General features: G+C 35.1%; 1 protein-coding gene across 5 annotated transcripts in view; it reads left to right on the forward strand.

The window, feature by feature from the left end:
- PREPL (prolyl endopeptidase like) overlaps nucleotides 1–22,427 on the forward strand; it is a 57,649-nt gene that overhangs the window by 3,607 nt on the left and 31,615 nt on the right. For 4 of the 5 annotated variants that reach the window (XR_004678605.1, XM_035001648.1, XM_035001650.1 and 1 more), the window contains 4 exons: nucleotides 9,163–9,285; nucleotides 11,079–11,145; nucleotides 11,612–11,818; nucleotides 13,170–13,305. Coding sequence is in view for 4 of the 5 variants with exons in the window: in XM_035001648.1 (XP_034857539.1) it covers nucleotides 9,163–9,285; nucleotides 11,079–11,145; nucleotides 11,612–11,818; nucleotides 13,170–13,305 (533 nt within the window). In the remaining variant the exon portion in view is untranslated. The remainder of the gene's footprint in view (nucleotides 1–9,162; nucleotides 9,286–11,078; nucleotides 11,146–11,611; nucleotides 11,819–13,169; nucleotides 13,306–22,427) is intronic. The other variant, XM_035001649.1, reaches the window with a different exon arrangement.

A 22,427-nucleotide genomic window follows, 5' to 3' on the forward strand; every position in this document is an offset into this window, starting at 1 on the left:
TTTATAGTATCGTGGCTTAGTTTAACACTTCGATGCTTTCTTTATTCAGAAATTCTTTGCCTTTTATTTCATTATCTTTTGTGTGTGTGTGCGCAGCTTTATTCTACTTAAGAAACATAAACTTCAAGTTTTACCTATTGGAAAGATTTGGGGTCTTTAGGTCATTTTATTTTGCACTTTGTTTGGAACATTTTGTCATCTAGTACATTTATATTGAGTCTTAGTTTATAAATAGTAGGCAGGAATTATGGGCAGAGTGACAGCTGAGATTAGCTCAGACCCTGAACAGGAGGTTGACTATTTTTTCCCTCCATTTGTCCCTGAAGCAACTTTTCAGTTCTCTTTCATAGATTCCTGTCACCTAGAAACTTTAACCTGAATTAGTAGCTCTTTTGGTAATTCTTCCACCTGAAAAACCAGTCCTGCTTTCACATGTGGTACATCAACCATTTCTTCTGTAAGAAATGATATATGAAAGCTGTGCTGTCTGTCTTTTATGATCACTGGGACCCAGGGAAGCTGTGAAGAGACCTATAGACAACGCACATTTTCTTTCAGCAAGCATCCACTCAGTTCCAACTTTGTTCACTCATGCAGATACAATAAAGTAAAAAAAAAGTAGTTGGTGCCTATAGGCAAATTCAAATATATCTTCCATGATAATGGAGAGAGGTAGAAGATTTGAGGGAAGATTGAAGAGATAGAATCAATCAAACTTCATCATTATAGGGTGATTACATTTTATTGGGGACATCTTAGTGTAGAGAATATAGGATGATAGTCCCTCTTCTGTTTGGATTCTAAAATTCAAAAGCCTCTTAGAAAAGTTGTTTTTAACTCAACCCCATCCCCCACAAACTGACACAAAGCTATTATGGTCTTTATCCCACTTAATAGATGTTTTGCTCCAAAATCTTCCTGTGTTTTCATTACAGGGTAGTGTTCCCCACCCCCCCTCCCCCATTACCCAGATAGGCACCATGTTAACTTTACAAAATCATTAAATACCAAAGCACATTTACATCATCATTATGTTTCAGTTGGACTTATGTCACAGTCACAAGTATACCCTATTGTTACTTAGATCTTAAAGAGTGAGGAAGGAAAAGCATGAGTGGCTCAGTTGGTTAAATGTCCAACTCTTGGGGCACCTGGGTGGCTCAGCTGTTTAGCATCTGCCTTCGGCTCAGGTCATGATCCCAGGGTCCTGGGATCGAGCCCCACATTGGATTCCTTGCTCGGCAGGGAAGCCTGCTTCTCCCTTTCCCACTCCCCCTGTTTGTGTTCTCTCTCTCGCTGTCTCGCTCTCTGTCAAAAAAATAAATAAAAATCTTAAAATGTCCAACTCTTGATTTTCGCTCAGGTCATGATCTCAGAGTCTTGAGATCGAGCCCCAAGTCGGGTTCAGTGCTGGGCATGGAGCCTGCTTAAGTGTCTCTCCCTCTGCACCCCACCCCAACACCAAAAGAAATACAAAAAAGAGCGAGGAAGGAGAAGGAATAAATGTAATTCACTACTAAGGTGGAGATTTCATAGACAGTTGGATGTATGAGTCTAGAATTTGGGAAGAGTTATCCATATGTAGGTAGAGTTGAGGCCATAAGAACCATACTATATTTAACTCTGCTGCTATTATATCATTTTGAACTTTCCTCATTAGACTGAAATCCTCAAAGAATTTTATAATGTACATCTTTATATGTCCAACACATGGCATAATGACTTCCTCGTAGTAGATAAGTAGTAAATGTTTGTGGAATGAATTAATAGTTTAATGAATAAATTTTTTATTTTCACATAATTATAAATTTTATTACTGGAAGAAAGACCCCAGAAATCATCCATTCTGAGTTCTTTCTATGATCTGTTTTAAATTCATTTTTATATATGGTGTGAGGGATTGGGATCCACCGTCATTCATTTGCTTATAGATATATATCCAGTTATCCCTGTACTGTTTGAAAAGACCATTCTTTTTCCATTGAATTGTGTTCACACCATTGTCAAAAAAATCAGTCATCCATAAATGTAAAGGTTTATCTCTGAACTCTCAGTTCTAGCCTGTTGATCTGTATGTCTATCGTTATGCCAGTACCACACTGTCTTGATTACTATAGCTTTGTAGTAAGTTTTGAAATCAGGAAGTGTGTGAGCTCTTTCTTTGCAAATGAAAAAACCAGAGCCACAGAGTCCAAGGTTAAGTAGGAGAATTAGCAGAGTCAGAACTAGACATCAGGTAACCTGATTGCTAGTACCTTTCTTTTTTAGTACCTTTTATTATAAACTATTACAAATACTAACAAAGTCAGAATACCATAACAAATACCCACGTATCCACTACTCAGTGTGACTTTTCCTAACTGGAAAAAATAACATATATTTGAAGACTCCTCTGTACTTCCTGTATCCCATTCCCTAACCTCCCCAGTGGTGATCTGTCTTTCCATGTGTGTTTTTATATAAACTGCACATGTATTTGTATCCACAGATGACATATAGGGGTGTTTTATATGTTTTGAAACTTTATATATTATACATACAATTGTATAACTTTTTTGTTCAACTTAGGATTTTGAGATTCCCCATTAATATGTGTATTGCTAGTTCATTTAGTACAACTATTATATAGTATTCCATCATATAATATATCACAATTAATCCATTTTCTTTAGACAGGCATATAGATTTTCTCCAGTTTCCAGACTTACAAAAGCTACAAAACACAATCTCATATGTATCTCCTTATTCATATATGGTAGACTGTCTCTAGAATCTTATACCTAAAATTAGAATTCCTGATTGTATTCACATGCTAATGTTTCTTTATCAAATTAATTTCTAAATTGATAAAATCATCTAAAATGAAAACAAGGAATAGATGAGAGTTCTATTTATATCTCACTTATATTATCAGACCTTCTTTTTGCCCTTCCAACAGAAAAATGTGTCAAGTATGTCATTGTTTAATATTCATTGCCCTGATTAATGAAGTTGAGCTCTTTTCTGTGTTCATTAACTCCTTTGGTTTTATCTTGAATTGCTTATTCATATGCCTTGACCATTCTTCTTACTGGGTTTTCTTTTTCTTATTGATTCATAAGAGTTCTTTACATGTCCTTTGTCTTTTATGTGCTATAGATATCTTTTTTGTAATTTGTGCTATGTCTTTTCACTTTGTTTATGTCTTTTGTTTAAAGAGATCCTTAAATTTTTATGTTTTGTGCTTTATTTCATTCTACTCAGCAATTATTTGTTGAACACTTACTATGCACCATTCTAGCAATTGGGTATGTAGCAGTGAGCAAAGGGAACAAAAATCCCTGCCTTCATGAAGCTTACCATTCTAGTTAAGAGAGAAGAACAGTGAAGCATATGAATAAAACATAAAGTATGTCAGAGGCAATAGGTACAGTGAAACAAAATAAGGGAAAGAATGACTAGGCCATATTGAGATAGGGAGGATTTTTTTTTTTTTTAAAGATTTTTATTTATTTATTTGACAGAGAGAGCAGGAACACAAGCAGGGGGAGTGGGAGAGGGAGAAGCAGGCCTCCCGCCGAGCAGGGAGCCCGATGCGGGGCTCGATCCCAGGATCCCGGGATCATGACCTGAGCTGAAGGCAGTCGCTTAACCGACAGAGCCACCCAGGCGCCCAGGAGGATTGTTATTTTAATAGGATGGTCAGGGAAGGCCTAACTGTGAAGGTGACATTTGAGCAATAGCTTGAAGGAGGTATTTGGGCATAGGGCATAGCAAGTTCTAAGAAACTGAGGTAGGGGCAAGCCAGTCATGTCCAAGCAATATCAAAGAGGCCAGTGTGGCTCAGAGTAAGTGGGTGTGGGAGGAGTGTAGTAGTAGATGGGGTCATCAAGGTCATGGAACAAGATCCTTTAGGACCATGTAGACCATTGCAAGGATTTTCACTTTTCCTCTTGAGTGAGATGGGAAACCATTGGAGGGCTTTGAGTGAAGAAGTGATATGATCTGACTTTAGGCTCTCTCTAGCTCTTTAGTTGCAAATAGCCTCTGGAAGACAGGAGCAGAAACAGCATTTAGGTTTTCTCCTTATCCAAAGGAGAAAGGATAACAGTACAGACAGAGTGGTTCCAGTACAAGAGTAAAAACTGGTCAGATTCTAGATAGATCTTAAAAGTTGAATTGAAAGGATTTGCAGATCACTTGGTTGAATCGAGAGAGAAAAACAGAGAAGACTGTGGTTTTAAACCTGAGCAACTGGAAGGACAGAATTGCCATTTATCAGGATAATAGGAGTGATTGAAGAACCAGAGTTTTGGGGGAGAGAGGGTACATGGGGAGATTGGAAGTTCTGTTTGGGACATTTTTTGACATACCTATTAGTCGTCTAAGTAGAAAGGTTGAGTAGTCAGTTGGATATCCAGGTTCAACTTGTGCAGGGGAATGGTTTGGGGTAGAGATATAAATTTGGGAGTCCTCAGCATGTAAATAGCATTTAAGGTCATGAAGCTGAGATCACCAAGGGAATTAGTGCAGACTGTAGATGAAGAAGTGGTGCAGGGCATGCTGATGTTAAGAAGCCAGGGAGTTGAATAGGAACCACTAACAAGACTGAGAAGGGCTAGTGAGATAGGAGGAAAACAATAAGAATGAGGTGTCTTGGAAGTCAAGTGAAGAAATGAGGAGGAGGAAGTTATCAACTGTGTCGTGATGCTTATAGGTCAAGTATATGACCTAGAATAACATTTGTATTTTGCAGTGCTGTGGCCATCAGTGACCTTGACAAGAGCAGTCAGTGGAATGAGAAGGGCAGAAATCTTAGGAGGCTCAAGAAAAGGGAGGAAAGGAATTGGAAGCAGGGGACATAGGAAACAATTACTTTCCTTCATTTAACAATCACTTCTGAACAATGAAAGAGTAAATATAACTAGATATTTTAAATGAGTATAATTAAGGTTATTGAGAAGTGTTTCATGGATACTAAATAAGATGTGTACTAATATGAATACACTTTCAGGTATGTTAGTTACAGATTTAGTATGGTCCTGTGTAAAACAACAAAGAAACCATTTATCAAGTCAAAGAAGTTCGTGATTTCTCTAAATTCTCTATTCATAATTTAAGGTTTTATCATTTTCTAAAGTGTCCTATTTTCTATTTTTTTCTGCATTAATGGAAATGGCCCTAAGATTTATCTCCTTTATTTGTGTTAGATTACATTAGCAGATTTTTCTAATGTTGAACCATCCTTTCATTCTTAAGATATATCCTACTTGGTCACATAGGGTTTTATTATTACTGTTACTGTTTTTTGTTTTGTGCTTTTAAAAAATACATTGATTCAGGCACCTGGGTGGCTCAGTTGGTTAAGCGACTGCCTTCGGCTCAGGTCATGATCCTGGAGTCCCTGGATTGAGTCCCGCATCGGGCTCCTTGCTCGGCGGGGAGTCTGCTTCTCCCTCTGACCCTCCCCCCTCTCATGTGCTCTCTCTCATTCTCTCTCTCTCAAATAAATAAATAAAATCTTAAAAAAAAAAAATCTTTAAAAAATACATTGATTCATTGTATTTTATTTTTTATTTTTTTAGTCCATGTTTTACAGTAAGACTGATTTTTAATTGTCTTATGTTGTCATTGTCCAATTTTGGTGTTAAGGTTATATTTGCCTCATAAAATAAGTTGAGTACTTTTAAATAATTGACATTTTTTTCCTGGTTAGCATATGAGAAAATTACCTGTTCCTTGAAGATTTCAGAAAGCTGCCTTGGAAAGCATCTGGGTTTGGTGTCTCTTTTAAGAAAAGGACACTTAATTACCAGTTTAATTTCTTTGATAGTTACTGGCTTATACAGCTCTTCTGTTTTTATCTGTTTGGGGAATTCATTTATTTTCTGGAAAATTATTCATTTTATCTGTACATTTTCAAATGTATAGGCATAAAGAACTTTATTGTGATTTTTTAAATCTGTATTATATATGTAGTCATATCACCTTTTTCATTTCTAACATTCTTTTTTAATCACTTTTGCTGTACATGTCTTTTTAGTACATTTTTTAAATATTTTTTTTTCCTTTTTTCAGAGGACCAACTTTTTTTTAAATATATAAAAATAACCAACTTTTTGTTTTGTTGATCTTCTCTAGTTTCTTTATCAATTTCATTGAAACAACTTTATTCTGTTTCTTCCTTTAGGTTTACTATCTTTATTCTTAAATTGAAATGCTTCATGTTATATTTCAGGAGACCTGTAATGTCAGTTTGTCCCACTATTAATGATGTAAAGCTTGATAATTTTGGTTAAGGTGATAATTGCTGGTTCTCTCCATAAGTAAAAGGACCTTATTCTCTTTGCAGTTACTAAGTAATCGGTAGGGTGGTACTTGGTACTATATGAGCATTGTGTTACCCAACATCATTTCACCTAATAAATTTAACAACCATTGATGATCTTTACCCTAATCAGTTGACACTGGGGTTGCTAATGATTTTCTAATTCTATTATTTCTACATTTATTAGCTGATATTCTGTAAAGAAGAGTTTTCTTTTTTGTTGAACCCTTATTTTTAATTCTAGTGTGGTGTGTTTGGGGAGTTTTTTGTTTTGGCTTGTTTTCAAATTACGAATTTTTATATTTTTCAGGGTAATATCAGTTACAGTCATTATTCTTTTTGGTGCTCGAATTGTCCCAAATATAGGAACCTCTACAAACTGGCCCTTTTTAACACCTCTCCATTAAGCTTTGGGCATTTCCTTGCTTTCTGACAAGCCTATTTTTTTACTCGCCTGCCCTGGATTTGGAATTAGCCATTTCTTAATAGTACCATCTTGACTAAAAGCTGTCCAGTGTGTTTTTACTGTGCAATATTTCTGTCTTTAGAATTCATTTTTGCCATAATGAAGTTAACATATTCCATCCTCCTGTTTCATGAGTTTCATTGTTAAAATGGTTTTATGGTAGGTCACGTAGAAGGTGGGAAAGAGTGCCTTTTTCCACTAAAGGAGTGATACTTTTCACGTAACCTTAAAATTTTAAGTTAAAGCTATCCTCACCTCAGTTCCATTAGGTAGTGTATGCCCTTCAAACCAGTAGACTATTAATGTATTAAGATACTTGGCTAAAATAGATAGGTTTAGCTGTGTACTCTAATGATAATGCTAACTGGCATTGAAATGAAAGCTTAAAATACCCAGTGGGTATTGTTGGGACAGAATTAAAACAACTTGGATGTTGAATATTTTGGATTTATGAATATTATATAAAATCTCCATTTTCCTGGGAGTAATTCCTTTTGAGGAATTATTTATAAAGCTCTGAATTCTATCTCCATTTTATTAAGGCAGTTAAAAGTCCTGTTGCTTACATGGTTATTTTAGTTCAGATAAGCTCAAGTTTATTTGGATTTTTGACCCAGAAAAAGGCTAATCAAGAAAGTAACATAAATTTGACTAAGAGGACAGGTATTATTCCCAGTTCTGTTGCCTTTAGCCCTGCATTGGCTATGGCTCTGTAAGAATGGGTATTCTAAAAAAAGAAGAACAGTTATTTAAAAGTAGCAAGGCCCAGCTCTGTGACACAGAATGTGCTAGAAACTGCAAGGTAGAAAGAGGTACTCTTCATAGCTAGCCTGACTCTACTTCAAAAGTTGCAGTGGAATTACAGAACAAATAAGCAATGTTATCTGGAAATGAAAAGGCAGTTCCAATTGCTAAGTTATAGTTTCAGGATAGATTTCTAGTGATCTTCCAATTTGTGTTTCAGATGATAGTAGGAAATTATTGATATAGATACTTTACCTCACTACTCTAAAAATCAATTCTATCTAGATTTTGTGAAAATGCTAAGAAATAAATGAAAAACATATGAGCCTCCAGTATTTGGATTTTAAGTAATTACTCAAGCATATTAAGTATATGATTGAAGTAGAGACTAAATGACTTAGACTACCATAACAGTTGTTCCTAAGTGGAATCTAATCCAAATCATAAAGTATCTCAAAAAGTCCAAAGGAAAAACTTTGTGAAAATGATCGTTTTTCCATTTGATTTGTTTTGGTGATTTTTCTATTTTATTCTTGTGTTTAATTTTAGACTGTAAACTTTTTGTGATATAAACTGTATTTATAGCTTACTACAGTGTTGGTAAAGTATCATTGACACACTTGTGCCATAAATATTTACCAGCTGTTAGAGGTCCTTACCAACAGCTTAGTGCCCCTCCGGCACAAATCACTGTACAGTTGTCATCTTTGGCAGAAAGCTGATGTTGAAAATCTTGGCTAGAATTCTTTTGCTTAACCGAGGCAAACCTGTGAAGTGTTGAATAAGTGAACCTTTTTTTATTTGATAACAGGTTTTTGCCTTATCCAAATTTTAATAATTCATGTGGCATTTACACACTCACCAGAGGTCACCTAGAGCTCTTAGCTTATTACATACTTCCAATAAGACATTGAATGCTTCTTTAGCTTTCATCTGTATCTCTACTCATGTTCATTAATTGTCCATTATTTTTTCTTAACTCTGTTTATACAGCGAACATATTTTTTCCTTAAACTTAAAAGCTCTGTTTTTTATATAAAGTATTAATTAACCTTTTGATATGATAAACAGTTCTATTTGGGGGATTCCTTATCCCCACAAGAGAAGAAAATTATGGCTAATGAAGACATAAAATAAGACGTATTTCTTAAAATTCTTGCTGCGAATAAAAATAATACTGAACATTTATTAATAAAGATAATGTCTTCCTCTCCCTTTGAAATTTCCCTCCTTTTAGGAGGTATTATAGTACTTGATAAAACTCAGTAAACATTTCTTTCTACCTTTTACCCCTGACTATTAAATATGTAAACATCCTTGCCTTTGCTGCTTAATTTTGTATAAGCCTTTCTTATAGTATATCTAAATATTCTCCAGTGCTTCTTAGTGTTTCTGTACCTTAAGGACTTATACATGTTAATTAATAGTATAGCCATCAGGTGTCCATCTTATTTTCTTTGTTTACGTTTTTAAATGAAAAAGAGCTTAAGAAACAGCATTTAAGATTTGTGAAATGCATATTATTTCATAGATATAGACCTACCCTTGTAGTACTTGCATGAAAAAGAAATAGGGATGATTTCTAAAAAGCAAAGGTTTTTCTCTCTAGTTTGAAATATGATCATACCAGTAAAATTCTTTCCAGGATTTTCTGCCTATTAAACAAGAAAACGAAAAATCACTTTCAGAAAACATGGATGCGTTTGAAAAAGTGAGAACAAAATTAGAAACACAACCACAAGAAGAATACGAAATCATCAATGCAGAGGTAGGATATCTTATGTCTTTTTTTTTTGTAATCTGGTATTACCAGTCAGGATGCAAATGAAGTACTTTGTGATTCTAGACATAATCCCACAACAAAATTAAACTGCTTTTGCCTTTATGCTGAAAAACTTAACAAAGAATAAGCAGAATGTTGTTTTTAAGATAAACTGTAAATGAATTTCAAAATCAAAATGAATTTCCAAGTTACTTTGTTAATTCTGGTTTTTGGAAGCAAACACTTCTATTTTAAAATGTTTTAAATAATTCCAAGGAGAAGTTCATATGAAACCATCAACCATCATTTTTTTATTATTATTTGAAAAGTATTTGATTGCTCTGTCTACACTTTTTTTTTAAATAAAAGGAAATACACTTTAAGAAAATTTTAAAAAAAGAAAAAAAATGATAAAAAAAAAAGGAAATACACTTTAAGTAGTGTAATACCATGAAAGCCAAGTAATTGACCATTTAATGGTGTTACCACAGTCATATATCGAGTTGAAACAGATTGAACATGCATGTTGCAACTTTTTCATTAAGGCTGGAAAGTAGAACCACAGCTTATAAATGAAAATCACATTCATAGTATAATGGAAATAGCAGTAGGTTAAGACTCAGGAATTCCAGTTTCGAAATAAATCGTTAACTAGCAGGTAATAAATGTGTCTTAGGCTACCTGAAGTCATATCAATCAATCAATTGCATTTAACATGTAGGTATTAGACAAGAGCACTATTTATATATTGGGTAATATTCTCTCAATCTCAAATTGTATATATCTATCAACCCATAAGATGCTTTGTATAAAATCAAATTGAGGGGCGCTTGGGTGGTGCAGTCGGTTGGGCGTTGTACTCTTGGTTTCAGTCTAGGTCATGATCTCAGGGTCATGAGATAGAGCCCCAAGTCAGGCTCCACCCTCAGTTCAGAGTCTGCTTGAGACTCTCTCCCTCTGCCCCTCCTTCCTGCTCTCTCTCTCACGCGCACTTGCACTCTCACTCTCTCAAATAAATAAATCTGAAATTTATTTCCTCTAAATAAATAAATAAATAAATCTGAAATTTATTTCCTCTAAAACATGCAGTCACCACCAACTGTCCTGCAGTTGGTGGTGACTGCATGTTTTAGAGGAAAGAATCTCAGCAGGTTACTGATTGTGTTTTCAGACTAATCTGAACCACTGTTTCTTCATCTGCCTCATTTTAGATTACCTTGAAGATTTCATTCAATCTTTTGTTAACTGAATCCCACCATAGGGATGTCAGATACTCCCAAAATATAGCTAAAGTGGTTTGTTACTGTCATAAGAGCCAAAACAGATTTTGTTATGCCTTCTCTTTGTTGACTCTTAAATTTATGTATTAGAAACTCCTCCAGTGATTGTGAATGTATAAAAACCATATCTTAATTACTGTGTTGTAAAAAGTGATCCACTTTAAATTTTTTGTGTTCATTCATAGACATAGGTCTGCTTTTTATAAAAGATCTTTTTTTTTTTTTCATCTTAAATGGTCAGACCAGGGGCTCCTGGTGGCTCAGTCAGTTAAGCATTTGCCTTTGGCTCAGGTTATGATCTCAGGGTCCTGGGATCGAGCCCCGCATTGGACTCCCTGCTCAACAGGGAGTCTGCTTCTCCTTCTGACCCTCCTCCCTGCTCATGCTCTCACGCTCTCTAGCTGTCAAATGAATAAATTAGAAGTCTTAAAAATAAATGGTCAGACCATCAAACAGTTAATTAAATTGTGTTTAAATTATTATTAAACCATTTTTCTTTCTTTTTTTTTTTTTTGTCAGGTTAAGCATGGTGGTTTTGTTTATTATCAAGAAGGTTGCTGCTTGGTTCGTTCCAAAGACGAAGAAGGTACACCATAGTTTTTCCTTTTTTTTTCTAACGTACTCTGATTTTTCATAATTCATGTTTTTTCATAGGAAATTCGGTATTAATTTCTCAAAGGTATAGAAAATATATAGAGATTTTTAGATTATTTCTACATATTTTTTTAAAAATGACTAGTTAATATCTGGGTTTGCTCAAGATACAGTTAACAGCTATGCCCAAAAGCTTTGGTGGGGAGAATGGAGGTGGGATCCAGTATTTTTTGAGCATCTCCTATATCCCAAGTACTACTCTGAGCCTTTTACGTAGATTATTCAATGTCATTTACGTTCTGTTAATGCCGTAATGTCTCCATGGTCTTTTCTATGAAGGAAGCCGAATGTAGCCTCTCATAGGTGGGGGATGCTAATTCAAAGCACTGAAATACAGTTTAAAGATTTTTTTAAGTACATCTTATGGAGTTAACACTTTCATACTTTTCTTTATGCAGCAGATAATGATAATTACGAAGTTTTATTCAATTTGGAGGAACTTAAATTAGACCAGCCCTTCATTGATTGTATCAGAGTTGCTCCCGATGAAAAATATGTAGCTGCTAAGATAAGAACTGAAGATTCTGAAGCATCTACCTGTATAGTTGTGAAGCTCAGTGATCAGCCTGTAATGGAAGCCTCTTTCCCAAACGTGTCCAGTTTTGGTAAGCCACCAAACAAAACAGTCTTCTGTGTTAAACAGGCAACTGTGAGAATTATCCGCATCTTTGAAACACTTTTACTTGTCAATGTGAATGAGAAGGTGAATGCCTAATCCATTTATCCCTATGGACTCCATAGCTTCCTGTGTCTCTCTTATTCAGGAGACCTTCCTTTAAGTGTATATCCAAATTCATGTTCATGTTTTTTAAAGTATTACAGTCAGAATCCAAACTGTACAGTGTATTTCAGTAGATCAGTAATTCTTTGCAAATTTACCATTCAGATACATTTTTGCATATAAGTTGTATCTTAATATGTTACTTAACTTTAAATTTAGGTGGTTTTTTTTTTTTTTTAATTTAATGTTATCTTGTCAAGCTATGAGAGCAGATTGCCCAGGGTCACTACCAACAAACTTTGGCACATGTTGAACTAACTTAATCATCAACAGAAGTTGTGATATTTTGACTAAGAGAACCAACTTTAAATTTTATCTTTTATCATTGAGTGGTACATATATTCATAGTTTATCTTCCCTTTTCATTTTCTGCCATAATTTTCCCCATTGTTTAATAACTAAATGCTTTTGCAGTTGAAATTATAGTCTAATTTATTCTGAGACCTACTTTGGGGGGGATGGGCAGAGAGAGAGGGAAGGAAAATCTTAAGCAGGCTCCATGCCCAGGGCAGAGCCCCACATGAGGCTGAAGCTCATGACCTGTGCCAAAATCAAGAGTCGGATGTTCACCGACTGAGCCACCCAGGCGCCCCCTGAGACATACATTTTGTACATTTTAACCTCTCTAAAATCAAGATGCTATTATACAATGATGTGTTACAGTCACTGTCAGCCAGGTGGCAGTCATGGTGTGATCGTGTGAAAACTTCATTGACAGCTTCTGGTAAGATCAAGCAAACTCCAGCATTAAAATGATTTGGTAGTTTGAGATAGTCTATGGTTTGAGGGTAGACAGAAAAGAGATAGGCATGAGAGAATGTGATCCAGTGTTTCTTTAGACTCAAAGTTAGAGATTGTAGATGTAAACATAACTTATCTCCTGTAAGCATGTGACACTGAGATACTAAACATTCAACTCTTATTTAGAAACCTGAGACTGAGAACTACTTGAAACTTTGGAATTGATATAGTAATATTTTATTCTCCAGAAAGCTCTCTGACTTCTGTATAACATTGGTTAGCTCCAGTCAAACCTGTGTTCAATTTTACATTTCCAGGGATGAACTTGTAAATCTCTTTTTTTGTGTGTGGCACTCAAAATTTGAATGCCCTGTGCCCTTTTTTTCAATTGTAAATAATATGTAATGTATAATTCTTTAATTATTTTCTTTCAGAATGGGTAAAGGATGAAGAAGAGGAAGATGTCTTATTCTACACTTTCCAGAGGAACCTTCGCTGTCATGATGTGTATCGAGCAACTTTTGGTGATAACAAACGTAATGAACGTTTTTACACAGAAAAGGACCCAAGGTACTAGAATAATGCGAGTAAATTTTTTTCTCCAGGGTTTTTCTCCAGTTATCTAAAGTGCTGTTCTTGATTGACATAAAATGTTGATTTCAGCTAGAACCAGGTGTAATAATAGGCTAAAATGAGCATAATCATTCTTTTATTAGTTTGGATTTAAAATTGGAATCTAGTTATATTCAGACTCCACAGTGAACACAAATACACCATTAGACTGCAAATACTAAGTTGCTAACATTCTCTGGGGACTGCGATACATGAAAAGAGTTAATTAAATCTTTAATAGGGTTGTTATACTATATTTTTTAAATCTTTTATAAGCCATTACTAGAATACCATGGTGTCAGTGGCTCAGAATTCACTACTCATTTCAAATAAATTATCTGCCTTTTAAATTGTTTTACTTTGAGCCATGATGTCCACTGATCTTTAAATGTTGTTCTCCCCAGTATTTTGGAAATTCCTCCTTAAAGGTAATTCTCTTTACTTCCTTATAATCTAGGACTCATGCCTCATATTACCACTTAGCAGGCTTGGGAGGAAATGGCAGTAAGTTTATCTGGCAAAATCCCTTGACTCTTAACCCAGATATACTTTTCCAAATGATTTATGAGAAACAAATTTCTCCTTAAGACTAGGGTCCTATCACCTTATATGTCATTTAACAGTATAGCTTGGACAATGTCTGAACAGATTTTACAAGAAAAAAAAAAGGCATCCGTGTCAGTGAAGTTGATACTCAAAACAAGAAAATTAACCCACCATTTCATGAAATTTCAGAACTGATAAGGATCTTAATGAAAATCTTATACAGCCCCCAGTTTATATTGAGAATTTGAGGTCTAGAGAAATTCCATTATTCCAGCCCATAGAACTAACATTCTTGGTCTAGTAATGCTGTCATTGCCTTCCCCCTCCCATGATGATTTTTTTGGTGAGAAATTATTAGAACTATTCATACAATTCTATTTTATGTGTCATTCATCAAGGACATCTTTTAGGGAGATGATAACAAGCTAGTAATTTATTATGTTCTATCAATAACTTATGATTACAAACCATTTGCCATCTTGTGAATGAAGCTCAAAATTAACACAGTAAGCTATACCCTTGAATAAGATACTTGTTTGCCATATATTGGTACCATCCTAATTTCCAAGATTAAGTGGAACCTCTTTGGCTTGTACATGCTTTCCTGCTCCATAAGGAACTAACCAGTTATGGTTAAGCCTCATTTGACATTCAGAACCCTGATCTACAACAAACTAATTTGTAAATTCTTAACACTTTATAATCCCCAAATCCAGAGGGGAGGACCAAAGGGAAGAGTAGTATACCTAAAGAGAAAATGGAGTAAAGGTCTTCAGAGAACTTCTAAAACACAGAGCTGCTTCTTTACTGTGTTTGCTTTGATCCTCAGGGTTTAGTTTTCTGTTCTCATAAGTAAAGTTCACCAAAGTGTGTAATTTCCATTTACCTGCGTCTGGTGGCCCAGTTTGGGGTACCTGATTTTTAAAAAGGTATTGTCATAAATGTGCGTAAAAAGAACCCTTACGAGCCAGGTTCTTCATCTGCTTTGCTTCCAGTGTTTGAGTAAATTTGGTTGTTCAATATCTCAAAAGGTAGCTTTTTGTTTTGATACTAGAATGCCTCTAAAAATCATGTTCAAGAAAAATGCCTCTCCACTATTCTTAAAGATTGATACGTTTTAAATATATATTCATCCATTTTCACATATTTCCAGGGCCATTTAATTCACACATTCTAGGGAGAGCAGAATTATAAAGATTCTAAAGGGAAAGATCTGAACAGAATTAGGAGACCTGCCTTTTAAGTCACTGAAAAACACCACCTCCCTCCCCACCATCAAAAACCATTACTGGTACAAATATTATTCACTATATGATTTACAGTTTGGTTCTATCACTAGAGGCCAGAACAGGGCTAAATTAGAAAAGCCCGTGGGAGGTTACTGAAACTGACCAGGTCATTGAAGACTGGAGGTCTAAACCCAAAAGATCCCAGTGAGGACAACTCAGGATAACCTTGAGTATATTAAGCTGCACCAAACACTTAACATCTTAGAAATTTCAAGTAAAAGGAATTTTAGAGGTAGACCATTGACTTTTTTTAGCAATCAGTCTTTTGAAATCTAGAGACAGTTAAAGATTTACATGAAATCATACAGTTGATTAGAAAACAGACACTTGCATCTTTAGCACTTGATTCTGCTCTTCCTTTTCAGTAGAACCTGAATTCTTGTGTGAGAAATGGAATTAGCCTGGAATGGCCCCTTTTCCTCTATGTGGCAGAGGGTTCTAGTCTTATTTCTTCTACAGATTGTTTGATCTTGGACAAGCCATTTCTTGTTCAGTTTCTGTGTCCTTGGTAATGCTTTACCTAGGTAATGCTTTAGAATTTAGAGTGTCTTTAGAATTTAGACACTCACATTATCTAAAAGATTCCAAAAGTCTTGCTGAATTTATTTTGTGTTTCTACGTTTCTTTCATACTTTTGAGTATACCTATCTTTAAATATATTTATGCAAATTAAAAATCGTTGCAAATCATTTCAAACTCCTCACATATCCAATAATACTGCAGAATGGGAAAATTAGAGTTTGCTACCCATGTAGGCATAATGGTTGCAACCAGTGTAATTAATAAAAAGACATGTTTGCTTATTAAAATTGAAATTGATTTTGTGCATTACAGCATGGTCCCTACATGTAAATTCATAAGACAATGTAGAACTGCTAGATTATGAGCAGAGACTTAATCACTTTCATGTCTTTATTGATAACTAGGGTACCAGACTTGTATTAATTGCCATTGATCTAGCCTATTAATTGAGTAAATGGTGCACTTCAGTCAATTTCTCTCTTTCAAGCTAAAACCCTAGTCCAGTGATGACTGTGAGGGTCTTTTTGGTTTTGTTTTGGTTTTTTTTTGAATTCTTAGCAGTATATAGCAGGATTTAAAGTAAATGTTGCCTTGTGGTAAGCGTAGCATAACATACAAACTTGTCAAATCACTATGTTGTACACCTGAAACTAATGTACATTGTGCATCACCTGTACTCAAAAAAAAAAAAAGTATATGTTGCTACTAAATCATAAAACTAATAGAAAAATGTATTATTGTGGTAGGTGAAAAAAATTAATATGTAGTATGTCAACTTATTTTTCATAGTAAGCATAATTTTCATAATCAGAGGTAAAATACATTTTAAGTTTAAAAATAAATATCAATAGAAATAAATGGGAAAATGGATTGGCCTTAGTTCTTTACATTTCTTATCTTCTTTCTTTTTGAATTGAAAGTACTTTGGTATCATTCTGTAACATTTTTTGTTAATGTACACATGCCTTTTTTAAGATTTACTTTTTTTTTCAGCTTTTTTGAGATATAAATATATGTAACAAGTTTAAAGTATATGTGGTAATTTGATACATTATACCTATTACAAAATGATTAACACAAGAGAGGTAGTTAATATCTCAATCACCTCACAAATTACCACTTTTTTAATGTATGGTGGGAACATTTAAAATCTACTTGTCTTGGCTACTTTCGAGTATGTAATACTGTATTGCTAACTCTATAGTCACCATGCTGGACCTTGGTCCCCAGAGCTTATTCATCTTATATAACTAAAGATATGGGGATGCCTGGGTGCCTTAGTCCGTTAAGCATCCAGCTGTTGGTTTCTGCTCAGGTCATGATATCTGGGTTGTGAGATCAAGCCCCGCGTTGGGCTCCGTGCTGGGCTCTGCGCTAGGCATGGAGCCTGCCTAAGATTCTCTCCCTCTCCCTCTGGCCCTATCCCTCCTCCCTCCCTCTCAAATAGATAAATAACTGAAAGCATGTACCCTTTCTCCATTATCTCCGTATTTCACCTAGCTCTCAGTTCCTGGCCACTATTGTACTGCTCTGTTTCTCTGAGTTTGGCTTTTGTAGATTCCAAATATATGTGATGTCATAGGATATTTGTCTTTTTCTGTCTGACTTATTAGCATAATGTCCTCAAGGCCAATCCATGTTGCTGCAAATGGCAGGATTTCCCTTTTGTCATGGCTGAATAATACTTACCCAGTGTGTGTGTGTGTATTCTTTATTCATCCATCAGTGGACACTTAGGTTGTTTCCATATCTTGGCTATTGTTAATACTACGGTAAACTTGGGAGTGTAGATATGTCTTTGTGACCCAGACTCCATTTCCTTTAGATAGTACCCAGAAGTGGGTTTGTTGAATCATGTGGTAGTTTGGTAGTTCCTTTTTTAATGTTTTTAAGATTGTATTTACGTAAGAGAGAATTTGCATGAGAGCGGGATGAGGAGCAGAGAGGGAGAGAATCCCAAGCAGATTCCCACTGAGCACAGAGCCCAACATGGGACACGATCCTGTGACCCCAAGATCATGACCTAAGCCGAAACCAAGAGTCAGATGCCTAACCAACTGAGCCATACAGGTGCCTCTCCTTTTTTAATTTTTTGGGGAACTTTCCTTTTTTTTTCCATGATAGCTGTATCAATTTGCATTCTCACCAACAGTACACAAGGGTTTCCTTTTCTCCACATCCTCACAACATCAGTTACCACTTACCACTTGTCTTTTTGATAATTCTAACATATATGAAGTGATATTGTGATTTTGATTTGCATTTCCCTGATGATTAGTGATGTTGAGCATCTTTTCATGTATCTGTTGGTCATTTGTATGTCTTTGGAAAAATGTTCAGGTCTCCTGCCCATTTTTAAATCAGATTTTTTTTTTTTTTTTTTTTTTTGCTTTTGAGTTATAGGAGTTCCTTATATATTTTGGATGTTAACCCTTTATCAAATATATATATGCTTTGCAAATACTTTATCCCACTTCATAGGCTGCCTTTTCACTTTGTTGATTGTTTCTTTTGCTATGTAGAAACTTTTTAGTTTGATGTAGTCCCACTTATCTATTTGTTTCTACTTCTGGTGTCATAAAAAAAAAAAATCATTGCCAAGACATCTATCTCAAGGAACTTTTTCCCTATGTTTTCCTCTAAGAGTTTCATATTTTCAGGTCTTATGTTTAAAGTCTTTAATCCGGGGCGCCTGGGTGGCTCAGTCAAGGGTCTGCCTTCAGCTCAGGTCATGATCCCAGGGTCCTGGGATCGAGCCCTCCATCAGGCTCCCTGCTCGGCAAGAAGCCTGCTTCTCCCTCTCCCACTCCCCCTGCTTGTGTTCCCTCTCTCACTGTGTCTCTCTCTGTCAAATAAACAAATAAAATAAAGTCTTTAATCGATTTCAAGTTAATTTTTGTGAGTAAAGATAGGGGTCCAATTTTATTAGCATAGCAATTTCAAGAGCATGTGATTATCCAGTTTTCCCACACAATTTATTGAAGAAATTTTCTGTTCCCTTTTGAGTGTTCTTGGCTCCCTTATCCAATATTAGTTGAGCATATATTCAAGGGTTTGTTTCTGTGTTCTCAGTTCTGTTTCAAGTAGGTCCAAGTGTCTATTTTTTTTTTTAACATTTATTTATTTGACAGAGAGCATGAGTGGGAGGGAGGGGGGCAGAGGGCGAGAAGAGAATCTCAGGCAGCTCCCCACCAAGCACAAAGCCTGACGTGGGACCCAATCTATGACCTTGAGATTATGACCTGAACTGAAACCAAGAGGCAGACGTTCAACCAACTGAGCCACCCAGGCACCCCCCCCCCCAGTGTGTTTTTATGTCAGTACAATATTGTTCTGATTATTATAGCTTCGTAATATAGTTTGAGATCAGAAAGTGTGATGCCTTTTACTTCTTTCTCAGGGTTGCTTTGGCTGTTTGAGATCTTTTGTGGTTCTATACAAATTTTGGGATTTTTTTTTTTCTCTTTAAAAAATGCCATTGGAATTTTGATAGGGATTGCTTTCAATGTATAGATGGCTTTGGGTAGTGTGGACATTTTAATGATACTCATTTTTCCAAATCATGAATGTGGCATATCTTTCCATTTATTTGTGTCCTCTTTATTTTCTTTCATCAAAGTTTTAAGTTTTCAATGTATAGATATTTTCCTTCCTTGGTTAAATTTTTTACTAAGTATTTGGTTTTGATGCTGTTTTAAATGGTGTTGTTTTGTGTGTTTCTTTTTCAGATATTTCATTGTTAGTGTATCAAAACACGACTGATTTCTGGATGTTGATTTTACATCCTGAACTGAATTCATGTATTAGTTCTACAGTGGAATATTTAAGGTTTTTTATATATAAAATCATATCACCTGCAAATCCTTTCTGATTTGGATGCTTTTTATTTCTTTTTCTTACTTGATTGTTCTGGCTAAGACTTCCAGTACTGTGTTCATTAGAAGTAGTTAAGAGTGGTCATCCTTGTGTTGTTACTATCTTAGAGGAAAACTTCTCAGCTTTTTACCATTGAATATGATGTTAGCTATGGACTTGTCATATATGGCCTTTATAATGTTGAGTATTAGTCATTCCATATCCAGTTGTTGAGAGAATCTGTATCATGAATGGATTTTGAATTTTGTCAAATGTTTTTTCTGTATTTATTGAGATCATGTGATTTTTATCTTTCATTCTGTTAGTGTCACATTCATTGATTTGCATATGTTGAGCCATTGTTATATCTCAAGGATTAATCTTACTTTAGCGTGATGAATAATCTTTTCAGCATGCTATTGAATTAGGTTTGCTAGCATTTTGTTGAGTATTTTTGTATCTATATTCACCAGGGATATTGGATAGTTTTCTTAAGTGTCCTTGTCTGGCTTTTGTACTGCGGGAATACTGGCCTGATAAAATGAGTTTGGAAGTGTTTCCTTCTCTTCAATTTTTTTTGGAAGATTTGAGAAGGATTGGTGCTAATTCTTTAAATGTTTGGTAGATTTCACCAGTGAGTCCATCTGGTTCCGGGCTTTTCTTTGCTGGGAAATTTTTGATTACCAATTCAGCCTCCTTACTCTTTATTGGTCTGTTCAGATTTTCTATTTCTTCGTGATTTAGTTTTGGTATGTTGTATGTTTCTAGGAATTTATTCATTTTTTTCTAGGTTATTTAATTTGTTGGCATATAATTGTTCATGGTAGTCTCATACTCCTTTTTATTTCTATAGTATCAGTTGTAATGTGTCCTCTTTTCTGATTTTGAGTCTTTTTATCTTAGTGTAGCTAAAAGTTTGTCAGTTTTCTCTTTTCAGAAAGCAGCTCTTAGTTTTGTTGATCTTTTCTGTTGTTTTTCCAGTCTCTTTAATTTATCTCTTCTCTGATCTTTGTTACAGTTTCCTTTCTTCTGCTAACATTGGGCTTATTTTTTTTTCTTTTACTAATTTCTTTTTTTTATTTTTTAACTTTTATTATGTTTCTTTTTCTAATTTCTGGTGGCATGATGTTAGGTCATTTATTTGAGATAGTTTTTTTTTTTTTCTTTTCTTTTCTTTTTTTTTTTAGAGTAGCCTCCATACCCAAGATGAGGCTTGAACTCACTACCCTGAGATCAAGAATTGCATACTACCAACCAGGCCAGCCAGGCACCCCTAAGTGGGGGGAAAAAAAAAAAATTTGTTTTTTTAAGATTTATTTATGTATTTGAGAGAGAAAGAGTGTGGTGGGGAAGGGCAGAGGGAGAGAGGAACTTAAGCAGACTCCATGCTGAGCACGGGTCTCAATCTCAGAATCCTGAGATCACGACCTCAGCTGAAACCAAAAGTCAGAGGCTTAACCCACTGCACCACCCAGGCACCCCAAGGTATTTCTTAATGTAGGCATTTATCACAAACTTCCCTCTCAGAAGTACTTTTGCTGTATCCTATAAGTTTTGGTATGTTGTATTTCTATTTTCATTTGTTTCAAGATATTTTTTATTTCAGTTTTTATTACTTTGACCCATTGCTTATTTAGTGGCATACTGTTTAATTTCCATATATTTGTGAATTTTCCAGTTTTCCTTTAATTGATTCCTATTGTGGTTGGAAAAGATACTTGGTATGGTTTCAGTCTTCTTTAATTTGCTAATACTTGTTTTGTGACCTAACATCATCTATCCTGGAGAATATTCCTTGTGCATTTGAGAAGAATGTATTCAGCTGCTGGTTGAATGGTCAATATATGTCTGTTACAACCACTTTGTCTAAAGTATATGTAGTCCAAGTCCAACATTTTCTTACTGATTTTCTGCCTGGATGATCTCTCCATTGTTGAAAGTGGGGTATTAAACTCCCCTACTATTATTGTATTGTTGTCTATTTTTCCCTTCAGATCTATTGGTATTTGCTTAATCCATTTAGGTCCTCTGATGTCAAGTGCATATAGGCATACCTTGTTTTATTGCACTTCACAAACTACGTTTTTTGTGGCAATCCTGTGTTGAGCAAGTCTGTTGGCACCATTTTTTCAGCAGCACTTGCTCACTTCATGTGTCTGTCACTTTTTGGTAGTTATCACAATATTTCAGACTTTTTCATTATTATTTGTTTATGGCGATCTGTGATCAGTGATTACCACTCCCTGAAAGTTTAGATAATGATTATCATTTTTTAGCAATAAATATTTTATTAACATATATACATTGTGTTTCTAGACATAATACTGTTGCATACTTAACAGTTTACAGTATAGTGTAAACATAACTTTTATTTGCACTAGGAAACCAAAAAATTCATTTGACTCACTTTTGGCAGTGGTTCTTAACCCACCCATATCTCCAAGGTATTTTGATATATTTACAACTGTTATATCCTCTTGATGAACTGACTTCTTTATCATTATATAATGGCCTTCTTTATCTCCTGTTACAGCTTTTCAGTTAAAGTGTATTTTCACTTATATTAGTATAGCTACTCCTGCTCTCTGTTGGTTTCCACTTGCATGAAATTTCTTTTTACATCCCCTCATCTTGAGCCTGTGTGTGTCCTTGAAGCTGAAGTGAGTGTCTTAGAGGTAGCATATAGTTGGGCCTTGTTGTCTGTCCATTCAGCCACTCTGCCATTTGATTGGGAATTTAATCCATTTACATTTGGAGTAATTATGGGTAAGAACTTACTAATGCCATCTTATTAATGGTTTTTAGTTATTTTGTAGTTCCCATGTTCCTTTCTTCCTCTCTTGCTATCTTCCTTTGTGCTTAGGATTT

Source organism: Mirounga leonina, unplaced genomic scaffold (genome assembly GCF_011800145.1).
Source record: "Mirounga leonina isolate KUSES-001 unplaced genomic scaffold, KU_Mleo_1.0 Mir_125, whole genome shotgun sequence".
In the NCBI taxonomy this organism is placed as follows: Eukaryota; Metazoa; Chordata; class Mammalia; order Carnivora; family Phocidae; genus Mirounga; species Mirounga leonina.